At 45.5% G+C, this 16662-nt stretch overlaps 1 protein-coding gene across 1 annotated transcript in view; it reads right to left on the reverse strand.

Moving 5' to 3' along the window:
* Nucleotides 1-783: 783 nt before the first annotated feature.
* Nucleotides 784-16662, reverse strand: part of P2RY6 (pyrimidinergic receptor P2Y6) — a 47340-nt gene continuing 31461 nt past the window's right edge. The window contains exon 2 of the mRNA XM_087895731.1: nucleotides 784-2325. Coding sequence (XP_087751857.1) covers nucleotides 1296-2267 — 972 coding nt within the window. The 5' untranslated portion in view covers nucleotides 2268-2325 and the 3' untranslated portion in view covers nucleotides 784-1295. The remainder of the gene's footprint in view (nucleotides 2326-16662) is intronic.

Genomic DNA, 16662 nt, shown 5'->3' on the forward strand with positions numbered 1-16662 from the left:
GTTTTGGATCCTAGGTTCTGCCCCCCAAATGCCTTCTCAAGCCTCCCACCCCACCCCACCCCATAGCTGAAGTCTGGAGCTTTTGAACGGTTGCGATTTCTTCCTAGCTGGGTAGCCGTCCCTTGTAGATCCTGTGTAGTCGATCCCCTCTCCCACAAAAGGGTTTTTAATCCACATATCTCTCAGGTCCCGGGGGTGGGGGGTGGGTTGAGGTACTCGTAAGCCCCCAGGCCACCATCACTCTGGAGTCTTTCCATACATTGATGCCAAAATCTCTAGTCAATCCACAGAACAATGGACGGAAACAAATCAAGGAGAGACCAAGGTAGAAGTAAGGAGAAAGTTCTTGAAGGGAAGAATAATTAACCATTGGAACAGCTTGCCTCATGAAATTGTGGGTGCTCCAACTCTGTGGGGTTTTAAAGAAGAGACTGGACAACTATTTGTCCGGAATGCTAGAAGGCAGTTTTTCTCAGCCTTGGAAGCTTGAAGATGGGTGGACTTCAACTCCCAGAATCCCCCAGCCAGCGCTGCTGGCTGGGGGATTCTGGGAGTTGAAGTCCACCCATCTTCAAGCTTCCAAGGTTGAGAAACACTGCTATAAAATTTCCTCCTTGAGCAGGTGGACCTCCAAGGTCCGTTTCCAACTCTGTTGTTCCACCAGAAAACGTATCACGGTAGTAGGTCCTTAACTGTACATTTATTAAATTAAACATGGTGCCCTTGGCACGTTCGTCATTCACCGGAATGTCCGAAATTTAGTTTATTCCCAGATTAAAGCACTATATTCCTTTTTTTTTTTTTTTTTAAAGGTGTGCACCTACAAAGGGTGTGATTGGGAGGGTCTCTGCCCCTTTGATTAAAAATATTAGCTCGGGGGTTTTTTCCTTCCAATGGTGCGGTTGATAAAAGCAGACTTCACAGTTCCTGCTTCGAATTTTCCTGCTTGGTTGCACAACGGGAGATCCGGAGATCTCCCGAGCCATTGGTCCAATCAATCGATCTCCAAAAGATGAAGAATTCTATCGCAGCCAAAACCTACGGGTGAAAGGAACGGATGGCCAGGAAAGAATTTACACCGTATCGTTCGCCTTCTCCATGAGAAGAGAACCTTCTCAACGATTGGCATGGCCTCCAGAGCTGGTCCTACAGCTCATTGTAGGCCGTTTCCTCCCGCCGGTTGGGCCCCGGGGTGCCAAGTGCAGAAGAAGGGGTGATGCCAAGGGGGAAGACCACCAGCCTGTCCTTGGTAGAAGATCAGATCTTCTTCCCGAGGGCACCCGTTCCGTCCGTCGTCACGAATCGTGCTTCCACTTGGAGCTGACCTTGTCCAGCAAGTGCCGCGTGCTTTCCCGAAATTTCCGTTGGGTGAAGTAGAAGAGGATGGGATCCAGGACGCTGTTCATGCTGGCGAAGGGACGGGTGCACTTGTAGGTGATAGCAAAAGCCTGGCGGGTGAGGCAGTGCACCTCGGGGAACGAGCGGACGATCAGGTAGATGGTCTTGGTCAGGTGGAACGGGAAGAAGCTGATGGCGAAGACGAGGACCACGATAATAATCATCCGGATGGCCTTGTCTTTCTTCTTGCGGACGGCCAACCCGATCATCTCGTCTTTCTGGCACAGGATCTTCGTCATGCTACAGTAGCACCCCAAGATGGAGAGGAAGGGGATCAAGAACCCCGTAACCGTCAGGGTGATGCCGTACGGGAAATACCCGGCTGAGTTTTCTGGCGTGCTCAGATCGTAGCACACAGTCCGGTTCCTTTGGATGCCGGTGGACGCGTAGAGGAAAGTGGGCAGACACTGAGCTGTCACCACAATCCAAACCAGGGCGCAGACGCCCCAAGTGAAGCGTTTCCCCCTTTTCTTGTGCCACGTGGAGAGCGGGTGGCAAATGCCCAAATAGCGCTGGATGCTAATGCAGGTCAGGAAAAGGATGCTGCCATGGAGGTTGGTGTAGAATTGAAAACGCACGAAGCGGCAGGTGAAATCCCCAAAGGGCCAGTAATCCTTCTGAGAATAGTTGTAGATCAACAGCGGGAGAGAGCAGACGTAAAGGAGATCGGCCACCGCCAGATTCAACATGTAGATCATCGTTCGAGTCAGGACTTTTCGGGACAGCCAGATCTGGATGATGACTACGAAATTCAAGGGAAACCCCAACACCAGGACGACGGAGTATACCACCGGCAGCAGGATCTGTTTAAACTCTTCATGGTACGTGCAGGAATCCTTGACGGCGGTCGGAGATGTCTGGTTATCCATCCCAGGACTTCTGGAGGCGCCCGGCTCCACCTCAAATCGTCCGTCCGGTGCAGTGAACCTGGAGTTAAGTACAAAGAGTCGTTAGATGTATTTTTTTCTTCTCTTGGCTTTCTCTTTTTTTTAAAAAAAAAATAGTTTAAAATGGAAAGTACAAAAATGCAAAAGAAAATTGGAGGAAAAAAAATAAGGGGGGGGGGGAAAGGTGTAGTAGGGCAAAGGGAAAACAAGAAAGAAAAATATTGACTTCCGACCCCCCCTTTGGTGCGGTAGAATAAGATAATGGCCTCAAATTTCAAGTTTTAACTTTTACGTGATAAAGAATAGAATAGAATAGAATAGAATAGAATAGAATAGAATAGAATAGAATAGAATAGAATAGAATAGAATAGAATAGTAGAATAAGAAAATAGAATAGAAGAGTAGAGTAGAGTAGAGTAGAATAAGAAAATAGAATAGAATAGAATAGAACAGAATAGAATAGAATAAGAAAATAGAATAGAATAGAATAATAGAATAAGAAAATAGAATAGAATAGAACAGAATAGAATAGAATAAGAAAATAGAATATAGTAGAATAGAATAGAATAGAATAGAACAGAATAGAATAGAATAGAATAAGAAAATAGAATAGAATAGAATAGAATAGAATAGAATAGGAATAGAGTAGAGTAGAGTAGAATAGAGTAGAATAGAATAGAGTAGAGTAGAGTAGAGTAGAATAGAATAGAATAGTAGAGTATAGTAAAGTAAAGTAGAGTAGAATAAGAAAATAGAATAGAATAGAATAGAATAGAATAGAATAGAATAGAATAGGAGAAAAAATTCAGAATAGAATAGAATAGAAATATGGAATAGAATAGAGAATAGAGAATAGAATAGAATAGAATAGAAATATGGAATAGAATAGAGAATAGAGAATAGAATAGAACAGAAATATGGAATAGAATAGAGAATAGAGAATAGAGAATAGAATAGAATAGAATAGAATAGAATAGAATAGAATAGAATAGAATAGAATAGAATAGAATCACAGAGTTGGAAGGGACCTTTGAGGTCTTCTAGTCCAACCCTCCTGCTCTCAGGCAGGAGACCCCATACAATTTCAGACAAATCTCTTCTTAAAAACTTCCAGTTTTGGAGAATTCACGACTTCTGGAGGCAAATTATTCCATATAATCTATCTAGTTCTATAACGACAAACCTATCTCATTGGTAAAACCCCAAATCAAAAGTTTCAGTGTTTTTTTCTCCCTCACAAAGTCCAGAAAAGGTTTCCAAGTAGAAACAAAAGTAATTGTGTTTTTTTTCCCTTTAATCAAAGCATCAATTTAGCCATCTTTAGATTTAACTCAACTCCCAGAATTCCTCAATCAGCCATGGCTGTAAACTTTTTTGTATCTACAAGCAGCAGAAATGCTGGCTTGCTATGATCTCTGTTGGCCACAAGGTGGCAATCTCACCCCAGTCAGGAGCCAGACTCTGGGCTGCTGAAGCAGAGCCCAGGAGAGAGAGAGAGAGGGGGGGGGGGGAGGGAGATAAAGGGAAGGAAGAAAGGGAGGAAAGGAGTGAGGGACGGAGGAAGGAAGGAAGGAAAAAGATAAATTAGGGAGGGAAAAAGGGAAGGAAGAAAGGGAAGAAGGGAGATAAGGAAGGGAAGGGAAGGGAAGGGAAGGGAAGGGAAGGGAAGGGAAGGAAGGAAGGAAGGAAGGAAGGAAGGAAGGAAGGAAGGAAGGAAGGAAGGAAGGAAGGAAGGAAGGAAAAAGATAAATTAGGGAGGGAAAAGGGAAGAAAAAAGGGAAGAAAGAAAGGGAGGAAGGAGATAAAGAAGGGAAGGAAGAAGGAGGAAAGGAAGGAAGGAAAAAGATAAATCAGGAAGGGAGGGAGGGAGGGAGGGAGGAAGGGAAGGAAGGAAGAAAGAAAGGGAGGGAAAAGGGAAAAAGATAAATCAGGAAGAGAGGGAGGGAGGGAGGAAGGGAAATAAGGAAGGGAAGGAAGAAAGAAAGGGAGGGAGGGAGGAAGGAGATAAAGAAGGGAAGAAAAAAGGGAGGAAAGGAGGGAGGAAGGAAGAAGATAAATCAGGAAGGGAAAAAGGGAAGGAAGGAGATAAGGAAGGGAAGGAAAGAAGAAAGGGAGGGAGGAGATAAAGAAGGGAAGGAAGAAAGGGAGGAAAGGAGTGAGGGAGGAAGGAAGGAAAAAGATAAAGAAGAGAGGGGAAAAGGGAAGGAAGAAAGGGAGGGAGGGAGGAATGAAGGAAGGAAATAAGTAAATAGAAGAAAGGAGGGAGGAGAGATAGGAACAAGGAAGGAAGCAAAGATGGAAGCAGGTGAAGAAGGAAGAAAGAGAAGGAGGGAAAGGGAAGGAAATGGAAAGTACAAGGAAAGTGGAATTAAGATAGATAGGGAGGGAGGGAGGGAGGGAGGGAGGGAGGGAAGGAAGGAAGGAAGGAAGGAAGGAAGGAAGGAAGGAAGGAAGGAAGGGAGTTAAAATCTGAGGGAAAAAGGAAAATAAGAAAGGCTGGAGAGAAATAAATGAGGAAGGAAGAAGGTAGAAACTAAGGAGAAAGAGAAGGGAGGGAAAGTAGAAAGCGAGATAGAAATATATATTTTTGATGGCCAGAGTAAAAAAAAGATGCAAAGTAAAACGGACCAAATTTCTGTTTAGCATCCAAAGAATTTGTTGCCAGGCGACGGGAACATTTAAATGATAAAAGGGGTCTGCTCAAGTTCACTGTTGGACAATACAAAATAGGAAATCTTTGTTTTATTCTATTATTCTCTAAGGAACAGGGAGGCGTTATTGTTTACAAAGAGATCAGATCAGTCCTTTCAGAGTCCGGATGAAAAATTACAGGCAAGTTTCAACATACCCGCACCATGTAAAATGGAAATTTAAGCCCAGAGTAACAAGCAAACACAGAGAAGGAACAACCAGAGAGTGACAGGCAGGTCAAGAGATTTAAGAACTGTCAAAAGTTCCCTATATATTCCCTAGAACAGGGGTGGGGAACTATGGCCTCTTCATGAATTTTGGACTTCAACTCCCAGAATCCCTCAGCCAGCAAAGAGAATTATGGCCCTTACATAACTCCGTGGACTTCAACTCCCAGAATCCCTCAGGCAGGATGGGGAACTATGGCCTTTTCATGACTTGTGGACTTCAACTCCCAGAATCCTTCAGCCAGCAAAGGGAATTATGGCCCTTTCATGACTCCTGGACTTCAACTCCCAGAATCCCTCAGCCAGCATGGGGAATTATGGCCCTTTCATGACTCCTGGACTTCAACTCCCAGAATCCCTCAGCCAGCAAAGGGAATTATGGCCCTTACATGACTCCGTGGACTTCAACTCCCAGAATCCCTCAGGCAGGATGGGGAACTATGGCCTTTTCATGACTTGTGGACTTCAACTCCCAGAATCCTTCAGCCAGCATGGGGAATTATGGCCCTTTCATGACTCCTGGACTTCAACTCCCAGAATCCCTCAGCCAGCATGGGGAATTATGGCCCTTTCTGGACTCCTGGACTTCAACTCCCAGAATCCCTCAGCCAGCAAAGGGAATTATGGCCCTTACATGACTCCGTGGACTTCAACTCCCAGAATCCCTCAGGCAGGATGGGGAACGATGGCCTTTTCATGACTCATGGAGTTTAACTCCCAGAATCCCTCAGGCAGGATGGGGAATTATGGCCCTTTCATGACTCCTGGACTTCAACTCCCAGAATCCCTCAGCCAGCAAAGGGAATTAGGGCCCTTTCAAGATTCGTGGACTTGAACTCCCAGAATTCCTCAGCCCGAGCATGGCTGGCTCAAGAATTCTGGGAGTTGAAGTCCACAAGTCATGAAAGGGCTAATCGTTCCCCACCTCTGCCCTAGAGCATAACAGATTGCAAAACTTTCTCTAGGTTGCATAAATCATCCATTTTATAGGCTTCTAACTATAAAATGCCATCAAGAAATAATGCACCTTTTCCCTCTGGGCAACGATGAAAAAGGGCGTATTTGAAGGAACTCATAAAAACAGAGCTCCCATCCTAAAAATTTGAGGCCCTGGACACAAGAATGTGTATTTCTGAAGAATTCAGCTTCTTTTATTTCTTTTATTTTTGTTTTATTTGTTATCACCCTTCATTGTTTACAAAAAAACAAAACAAAAACAGACGACATTGAACATACATAATACTCCTTCCTCCTAATTTCCACACAACAAGCCTTTGAGGTAGGTTGGGCTGAGAGAGGGACTGGACCAAAGTCACTCAGCTGGCTTTCATGCCTAAGGCAGTACTAGAACTCACCATCTCCTGGTGATTGGCTCAAAGTCACCCAATTGGCTTTCTTGCCTCAGGCGGAACTAGAACTCACCGTCTCCTGGTGATTGGCCCAAAGTCACCCAATTGGCTTTCATGCCTAAGGCAGTACTAGAACTCACCGTCTCCTGGTGATTGGCCCAAAGTCACCCAATTGGCTTTCATGCCTAAGGCAGGACTAGAACTCACCGTCTCCTGGTGATTGGCCCAAAGTCACCCAATTGGCTTTCATGCCTAAGGCAGGACTAGAATTCACAGTCTCCTGGTGATTGGCCCAAAGTCACCCAATTGGCTTTCATGCCTAAGGCGGAACTAGAACTCACCATCTCCTGGTGATTGGCCCAAAATCACCCAATTGGCTTTCACGCCCAAGGTGGGACTAGAATTCACTGTCTCCTTGACTTACAATAGTTCCTAGTGACCTAATGACCAGAATCGTGACTGTTTAAAGTTACAACGGCGCTGGAAAAAGCGATGTATGTTCCATTTTTCACACTTACAACCTTTGCAGCAGCAGCCCCGTAGTCATGTGATCAAAATTTGGATGCTTAATGGTTGACTCACTTTTATGACGGTTGCAGTGTCCTGGGATCATGAAATCCCATTTTTTTGCGAACTTCAGATAAGCAAAATGACTTACGACCGTTTTTCCCAGTTACGACCGTTGCAGCACCCCCGTGGTCACACGATCAAAATTCACACACTTAGCAACCGACTCACACTTATGACGGTTGCCGTGTTCACGTGATCTCCTTTTGCGACCTTCTGACAAGGAAAATCCACGAGGAAGGCAGGTTCACTTAACAACCGTGCTCCTGACTTAACCACGGCAGGGATTCGCTTAACGACGGTGGCAAAAAAGGTCGTAAAATGGGGCAAAACTCACTTGACAAACGTCTTGCTTCACAACCAAAATTTGGGGCTCCGTTGTGCCCGTTAATTCACGGCCTGAGTATCCTCTCCCACGTGCAACCCAACTTCCTTCGTCCAATTCCTGCCTTCATCCATTTTTGTGGGTTCCGACAATCTACTTTCCCTTCAAACAAACAGAACAAGCTGTGTTCGCACAGGGCGCCATGCACAACCCATCCACAAACACGACACCCCAACAAGAAGCAAAGCTGGAAAATGTAAAAATGCATCTCTTCCCTCTTTCCTTCACTTCAGTGGTGGGTTGCTCCCGGTTCGCACCGGTTCGCAAGAACCGGTAGTAAAAAATTTTAGTTGTTCGGAGAACCGCTTTCCCCGCCCACCTCATCAGAGGCTTTTTTTTTTCAACTTTTAAAAGCATTTTTTCTACAACCTCTTCGGCCGAAAAAATGCTTTTAAAAGTAAAAAAAAAAAAAGCCTCTGATGATCGCGTGGCTCAGCTGGGATCATCAGAGGCTTTTAAAAGCATTTTTTCTATAACCTCTTCGGCCGAAAAAATGCTTTTAAAAGTTAAAAAAAAAAAGCCTTTGATGATCGCACGGCTCAGCTGGGATCATCAGAGGCTTTTAAAAGCATTTTTTCTACAACCTCTTCAGCCGAAGAGGTTGTAGGGAAAAAAAAAAAGCCTTTAAAAGCCTCTGGCGATCCCAGCAAATTTGCCTGATCGTCAGAGGCTTCTAAAAGCATTTTTTTTTCTGCAACCTCTTAAGGTTGTAGAAATAATGCTTTTAAAAGTAAAAAAAAAAAAAAAAAGTTGGCCACGCCCACCCGGTCACATTACCCCCACCAAACCACGCCCACAAAACAAGCCACGCCCACAGAACCGGTAGTAAAAAAAAAATTTAGAACCCACCCCTGCTTCACTTCTCTGCAAAGCCGGAGAGTCCAGAAATACAGAATTGGATTTCGTGACTCCAGAAAAGCTTGGGAACCAGGAAAAATCTTCCCAGGACGAAGGATTTGAATTCCTCTGCAGGCTGGGGACGATGGGATTTGGAAGAGCGGGGCCCTTTGGGTTGCAGCGTTGCCCGGCTGAAAGCCCCCGGAGTGTTTGTGGGTCGGAGGTGTCCTTTGCACACTCTCCTCCGGCCTTGTGGGTCAGCCTTGTGGGTCACCCACATCCTTGTGTGGGATGGACTTGGCCACATATGACCAGGGTGAAGGCCAGGCCACGTCCATCAAACATGCAAACCGCAGAGAGATTTTTGCCGGCCCCGACAATCTCGCAAACGGTTTAACAAAGTTTCCCTCCCACAAGCAAATAGACAACAGTCAAGAGGGAACAAAATCCAACAACACATTTGAGGATTTTATTTATATATGGAAATATCTTTTAGTGGTGTGGGCAGAAGAACAAAGATATTAAAAATATTATATATGGTAGACCTGTAGGAAAATGGGTGGAGATAGGTTAGGTTACTGATTGTTTAGCTTAGGAAAAGGGATGTTATGTTCAGATATTAATATACGTAAAAGATTTGAATTAGGAGATATATGTATGGGGGGGGGGAGGAAATGGGTAGATTATGAGTTGAATAAATGCCAAATTAGGATTTATTATATAATTTTACAGCTGAATGTTGCTCTGAAATGTATAGTATAGGGGGGATATAATAATAATGTTAGAAAGAAATGGTTAGCATGTGGGGGGTGGTGTAAAAGGATGGTAAAGTAAAGTATTATATAATGTGATATCAATTTGGATTTTATTTTGGAGAAGCCATGAGGGGAGGGGAGGGGGAGGGGGGTTAGGGAGGGGAAAAATCTGTATTCGAAAAACTTTTTCAATTAAAAAAAAAAAAATCCAACAACACAGAACTGAATATTTGTGGCTCAGAATTGAACCGGGAGGTATTTTGGATTTCTGAGCTTGGTCGCTTTCTTGCAGAGGTAGCAGCCAAAATTGTGGAAACCTTTTTGGGAAAAGTGTATTTTTGAGGTTTGGTGGCTAATAACACCACTTTTCTTTTTTCTGGAGTTTCAAGATCATCCTATTCCACTGCTGGAATGAATAGCCTGGGAATAGCCCAGAACTTATTATTACTGTCCGAGATATTTTAACTTAGTAGTGATTTATATCTGGGCTCAGTTTATGCGTTAATATTTGACTCTCGTTGGTGGTTCATTGGAATATTTATGAATTAGAGGTTGAATTCCTGGCCTTGAGTCTATGACCTGGTTTATTAGACAATTCATTAGTTTAGTTTTTACAGTAGTGCCCAAAATTATGGGAAACCTTTTGGGAAAAGTGTATTTTTGAGGTTTGATGGCTAATAACACCACTTTTATTTTTTCTGGAATTTCAAAATAATCCTATTCCACTGCTGGAATGAATGGCCTGGGAATAGCCCCGACTTTCACCCAATGGAAAATCGATGGAGCCGATTAAAGAAGCTTGTTAGTCAGAAGCGACCCAGCAATCAAACCCAGTTAATCGAAGCCATCATTCCATCTTGGTTTCACATTATTAGAACAGCTGCAGAACTCAAAGACTTGGTTCCCTCCATGGGAAGACGTTGTAAGGCCGTCATTCTTGCTAAAAGTCACCCAACGAAGGATTAAGTCAAAACATTTCTTTTGCCATCAAAACATTTCTTTTCCAGCAGGCCGGCCTGGCCTAACCTCTCTTTTAAACTTTTAAAAAAAAAATTTAAATTCTTCCATTTTAAATTTGTCTTATGAATTTGGGGTGTTTTAAATTTCGTTTCCCGGGCCAATTATTTAATTGTATTTTAATGGTTTTTTTAACATTTGTATTATATGTATTTTATTTGGCTGTTCACCGCCCGGAGTCCTTCGGGAGTAGGGCGGTATACAAATTCAATAAATAATAAAATAATAAAGTGACATGGGGATCATTTTTGTATATCTCGTTTTTTTCTATGGTTGATAATTTTTCTATATTTCGTTTTTTCTAAGTGTTTCCCTTTTCTTCTTTATACGGTAACTGCTATTCTAATAGCAAATCCTTCGTCAAAGTTATTGCATGACATTCTTGATTCAATTATCTTTCCATTGATATATAAGTTTATGGTACTGCTCTAAAAAAAGGGGGGGGTGTTATTAGCTAGTTTTAGAAAATACACTTTTCCCAAATGGTTCCCACAATTTCGGCCATTAATGTAGGTAACATCTTCAGTAGAAGAATTGGGTGGGATTTGTGGAGGATAACAAGAAGGGGGGGGGGGAGGAGGAGGAGGGGGAGGAGGAGGAGGAGGAGGACTACGGGGTCCTTGGTGCTCTCTGAGCTTGGTGATTTTCTTGCAGACATTTCATTACCCAACTAGTTAACATCATCAGTGCTACAAGGGAGTGGGGAGTGGGATTTGGGGAGAGGAGGAGGAGGAGAAATGTGGGGTCTTTGGTGCTCTCTGAGCTTGGTGGTTTTCTTGCCGAGGAGAGAAGGAAGGGTCTCCTGCTTGAGCAGGGGGGTGGACTAGAAGACCTCCAAAGTCCCTTCCAACTCTTGTTTTTCTGTAATGAGGAGGTGGAAAAGAACTGAAGCCAACACATCAGGGGATCAGCGCCACCCAGTGGTGAAATTCAATTTTTTTTTTAACTACCGGTTCTGTGGGCGTGGCTTGGTGGGTGTGGTGTGGCTTGGTGGGCGTGGCAGGGGAAGGATACTGCAAAATCCCCATTCCCATCCCACTCCAGGGGAAGGATACTGCAAAATCCCCATTCCCTCCCCACTCCTGGGGGAAGGATATTGCAAAATCTCCATTTCCACCCCACTCCAGGGGAAGGATATTGCAAAATCTCCATTCCCTCCCCACTCCAGGGGAAGGATACTGCAAAATCTCCATTCCCACCCCATTCCAGGGGAAGGATATTGCAAAATCTCCATTCCCTCCCCACTCCAGGGGAAGGATACTGCAAAATCTCCATTCCCTCCCCACTCCAGGGGAAGGATACTGCAAAACCTCCATTCCCTCCCCACTCCAGGGGAAGGATACTGCAAAATCTCCATTCCCACCCCACTCCAGGGGAAGGATACTGCAAAATCCCCATTCCCACTCCACTCCAGGGGAAGGATACTGCAAAATCTCCATTCCCACCCCACTCCAGGGGAAGGATACTGCAAAATCTCCATTCCCTCCCCATTCCAGGGGAAGGATACTGCAAAATCTCCATTCCCACTCCACTCCAGGGGAAGGATACTGCAAAATCTCCATTCCCACCCCACTCCAGGGGAAGGATACTGCAAAATCTCCATTCCCACCCCACTCCTGGGGGAAGGATACTGCAAAATCTCCATTCCCACTCCACTCCAGGGGAAGGATACTGCAAAATCTCCATTCCCACCCCACTCCAGGGGAAGGATACTGCAAAATCCCCATTCCCACTCCACTCCAGGGGAAGGATACTGCAAAATCTCCATTCCCACCCCACTCCAGGGGAAGGATACTGCAAAATCCCCATTCCCACTCCACTCCAGGGGAAGGATACTGCAAAATCTCCATTCCCACCCCACTCCAGGGGAAGGATACTGCAAAATCCCCATTCCCTCCCCATTCCAGGGGAAGGATACTGCAAAATCTCCATTCCCACCCCACTCCAGGGGAAGGATACTGCAAAATCCCCATTCCCACTCCACTCCAGGGGAAGGATACTGCAAAATCTCCATTCCCACCACACTCCAGGGGAAGGATACTGCAAAATCTCCATTCCCTCCCCATTCCAGGGGAAGGATACTGCAAAATCCCCATTCCCTCCCCACTCCAGGGGAAGGATACTGCAAAATCCCAATTCCCTCCCCACTCCAGGGGAAGGATACTGCAAAATCTCCATTCCCACCCCACTCCAGGGGAAGGATACTACAAAATCTCCATTCCCTCCCCACTCCAGGCGGAAGGATACTGCAAAATCTCCATTCCCACCCCACTCCAGGGGAAGGATACTGCAAAATCTCCATTCCCTCCCCACTTCAGGGGAAGGATACTGCAAAATCCCAATTCCCTCCCCACTCCAGGGGAAGGATACTGCAAAATCTCCATTCCCACCCCACTCCAGGGGAAGGATACTGCAAAATCCCCATTCCCTCCCCACTCCAGGGGAAGGATACTGCAAAATCCCAATTCCCTCCCCACTCCAGGGGAAGGATACTGCAAAATCTCCATTCCCACCCCACTCCAGGGGAAGGATACTACAAAATCTCCATTCCCTCCCCACTCCAGGCGGAAGGATACTGCAAAATCTCCATTCCCACCCCACTCCAGGGGAAGGATACTGCAAAATCTCCATTCCCACCCCACTCGGGGGCCAGCCTGAGGTGGTATTTGCTGGTTCTCCGAACTGCTCAACATTTCCGCTACCAGTTCGCCAGAACCTGTCCGAACCTGCTGGATTTCACCCCTGGCTCCACCTCAGAATTCAATATTTGGAGCTCAGGGTTGAACTGGGGGGAGGTCCTTGGTGCTCTCTGAGCCGAGTTGTTTTCTTGCAGACGTTTCATGACCCAACTAGCTAACATCATCAATGCTAGAAGGGGGCGGGATTTTGCTCTCTCTACCAGCAATCTACTTGTATATAAACAAAGAGCAAACTCTTCGATCCCTGCAGTTGTTGAGTTAGTCACACGGGTTGTTAAGTGAATCTAGCTTCCCCCTTGACTTTGCATGTCAGTAGGTCGCAAAAGGGGGCCCCCGGGACGCCGCAACCGTCATAAATACGAGTCACTTATCAAGCATCTGAAATGTAAATCACGTGTGACCGTGATTTACTGCGGTGGTCGTTCAGTGTGGAAAACGATTCTAAATCTCTTTTTTTTTTCAGCGCTGTTGTAACTTCGGAAGGTCACTAAACGAACGGTCGTAAGACAAGGACTACCTACCTGTCCGGCTCTTTGTGGAAATAAGCCAATGTTTGTTTGTTTTTGGTGTCCAACTCAGACGCCCACAATGGGGAAAAAAGAAGCTAGGAGTAAACGTATTGTCACAACAAACGTCGACAGCAGCCTGCAAATCCATACTCCACTTTCCATAGCAACATCAATAGTATTTTAAGCTCTGATGAACAAATCTTTCCCGGTTTTTGGAGTTTTTTTTTTCTTCCGGAGATGCATTTAGTCGGAGCGGAGATGCTGGTTCTCCTGCAAAAGCTTTGAACCCCTGACACGTTTTGCAACGACCCGTTTCCACGGCCACCTGAAAGTAGTTATCGCCAGCATGCTTACACCCGCTACTGGTTTGCAACGGGAGCGTGCGCGCTTCTACCCATGCGCAAGATCATTCGTGATGCTATCCGGGCAGGAGGGTGGAGCCTCCCGCCGCCGTTACTACCGGTTCGCAAGAACCGGACTGAACCGGAAGCAACCCACCACTGACCCGGAGTCTTTTATCGAGGGGGCTGGAGGCTAAAACGTATGAAGAACGGTTGCAGGAACTGGGTGTGTCTAGTTTAAGGAAAAGAGGGACTAGGGGAGACATGATAGTAGGATTCCAATATCTCAGGGGCTGCCCCAAGGAAGAGGGAGTCAACCTACAACCCTACAACCTTACAACCCTACAAACTACAAACATTACAATCTATAACCCTACAACCTACAACCGTACAACCTACTACCTACAGCCCTACAACCTACTACCTTACAACCTATAACCCTACAACCTACAACCTTACAACCTACAACCCTACAAACTACAAACATTACAACCTACGACCCTACAACCTACAACCCTACAAACTACAAACATTGCAACCTACAACCCTACAACCCACAACCCTACAACCTACTAGCTTACAACTACACCCCTACAACCTACAACCTACAAACCTATAACCTACAACCGTACAACCTACTACCTACTACCTACAGCCCTACAACCTACTACCTTACAACCTACAACCCTACAACCTACAAACCTATAACCTACAACCCTACAACCCTACAACCTACAACGCTACAAACTACAAACATTGCAACCTACAACCCTACAACCCACAACCCTACAACCTACTAGCTTACAACTACACCCCTACAACCTACAACCTACAAACCTATAACCTACAACCGTACAACCTACAACCTACTACCTATAGCCCTACAACCTACTACCTTACAAACTACAACCCTACAAACTACAAACATTACAACCTACAACCCTACAACCCTACACTCTACAACCCTATAACCTACTACCCTACAAACTGCAACCCTACAACCTATAAACCTATAACCTACAATCCTACAACCTACTACCCTACAAACTACAACCCTACAACCTAGAAACCTATAACCTACAACCCTACAACCTACAACCTACTACCTATAGCCCTACAACCTACCCTACAACTACAACCCTACAACCTACAAACCTATAACCTACAACCTTACAACCCTACAAACTACAAACTGCAACCCTACAACCTAGAAACCTATAACCTACAACCGTACAACCTACAACCTACTACCTATAGCCCTACAACCTACTACCTTACAAACTACAACCCTACAAACTACAAACATTACAACCTACAACCCTACAACCCTACACTCTACAACCCTATAACCTACTACCCTACAAACTACAACCCTACAACCTACAAACCTATAACCTACAACCCTACAACCTACTACCCTACAAACTGCAACCCTACAACCTACAAACCTATAACATACAACCTGCAAATCTACAACCTACAAAGCCAGACAAGGAACAATGGAATGGAAACTGATCAAGGAGAACTCCAACCTAGAACTAAGGAGAAATTTACTCCTAGTTAGTACCATCAACCAGTGGAACAGCGTGCCCCCAGAAGTTGTGTGTGTGCTCCAATCCTGGGAGTTTTTAAGAAGAGACTGGACAGCCAATTGTCTGAAATGGTAGAGGGTTTCCAGCCTGAGCTGGACTAGAAGACCTCCAAGGTCCCTTCCGCCTCTGTTATTCTGTTATCCGCTATTTGCACAACAGATGTAAAGAGGTTAAGATCAACGGCCTCCCGTACTGTGTAAATAAATCAATGGGGTCAGCTGTGGGTCTGCGTAAACAGATCAATTGTCGGGCTGGGTAAAAAGATTGCAGGCTCTGACAACTGTGGAGGAAGATATATATATATACATGATAGATATATGATGAGGAGGACATGTGTATGTATGTATGTATACAGTTTTGCACCCGGCAAATATGCAAATGCATGCAATCTATCAGCTCTCCAGAGTTTACACTCAAATATCCATGATTATGGAAATGCATGCAGATTTTTAATCACAATCTGTCTTCCAGAGTTTACACTCCAATATTTATGATTGTGCAAACGCGTGCAATTTTTAATCGCAATCTATCAGACCTCCAGAGTTTATACTCAAATATCTATGATTGTGCCTTCCTTCCTTCCTTCCATCTTCACTTCCTCCTTCCTTGCCTCCCTTCTCCCTCCCTCCCTCCTTCCTTCCTTCCTCTCCCGCCCTCTGTCTCTTCCTTCACTTCCTCCTTCCTTTCCTCCCTTCTCTCTCTCCCTCCCTCCTACCCTTCCCTCCCTCTTCTTCCTTCCTTCCTTCCTTCCCTCCTCTCCCTCCCTCTGTCTCTCCCTTCCTTCCTTCCTTCCTTCCTTCACTTCCTCCTTCCTTTCCTCCCTTCTCTCCCTCCCTCCTACCCTTCCCTCCCTCTTCTTCCTTCCTTCCTTCCTTCCCTCCTCTCCCTCCCTCTGTCTCTCCCTTCCTTCCTTCCTTCCTTCACTTCCTCCTTCCTTTCCTCCCTTCTCTCCCTCCCTCCTACCCTTCCCTCCCTCTTCTTCCTTCCTTCCTTCCTTCCCTCCTCTCCCTCCCTCTGTCTCTCCCTTCCTTCCTTCCTTCCTTCACTTCCTCCTTCCTTTCCTCCCTTCTCTCCCTCCCTCCTACCCTTCCCTCCCTCTTCTTCCTTCCTTCCTTCCTTCCCTCCTCTCCCTCCCTGTCTCTCCCTTCCTTCCTTCTTCACTTCCTCCTTCCTTTCCTCCCTTCTCTCCCTCCCTCCTACCCTTCCCACCCTCTTCTTCCTTCCTTCCTTCTCTCCCTCCCACCATTTCCTCCCACTTCTTCCTTCCTTCCTTCCTTTCCTTCCTTCCTTCCTTCCTTCCTTCCCTCTCCCTCCCTCCGTCTCTCCCTTCCTTCCTTTCCTTTCCTCCCTTCTCTCCCTCCCTCCTACCCTTCCCTCCCTCTCCTTCCTTCCTTCCTTCCTTCCTTCC

This window comes from Pantherophis guttatus, chromosome 5 (genome assembly GCF_059756535.1).
Source record: "Pantherophis guttatus breed Tessera chromosome 5, ASM5975653v1, whole genome shotgun sequence".
NCBI lineage: Eukaryota > Metazoa > Chordata > Lepidosauria > Squamata > Colubridae > Pantherophis > Pantherophis guttatus.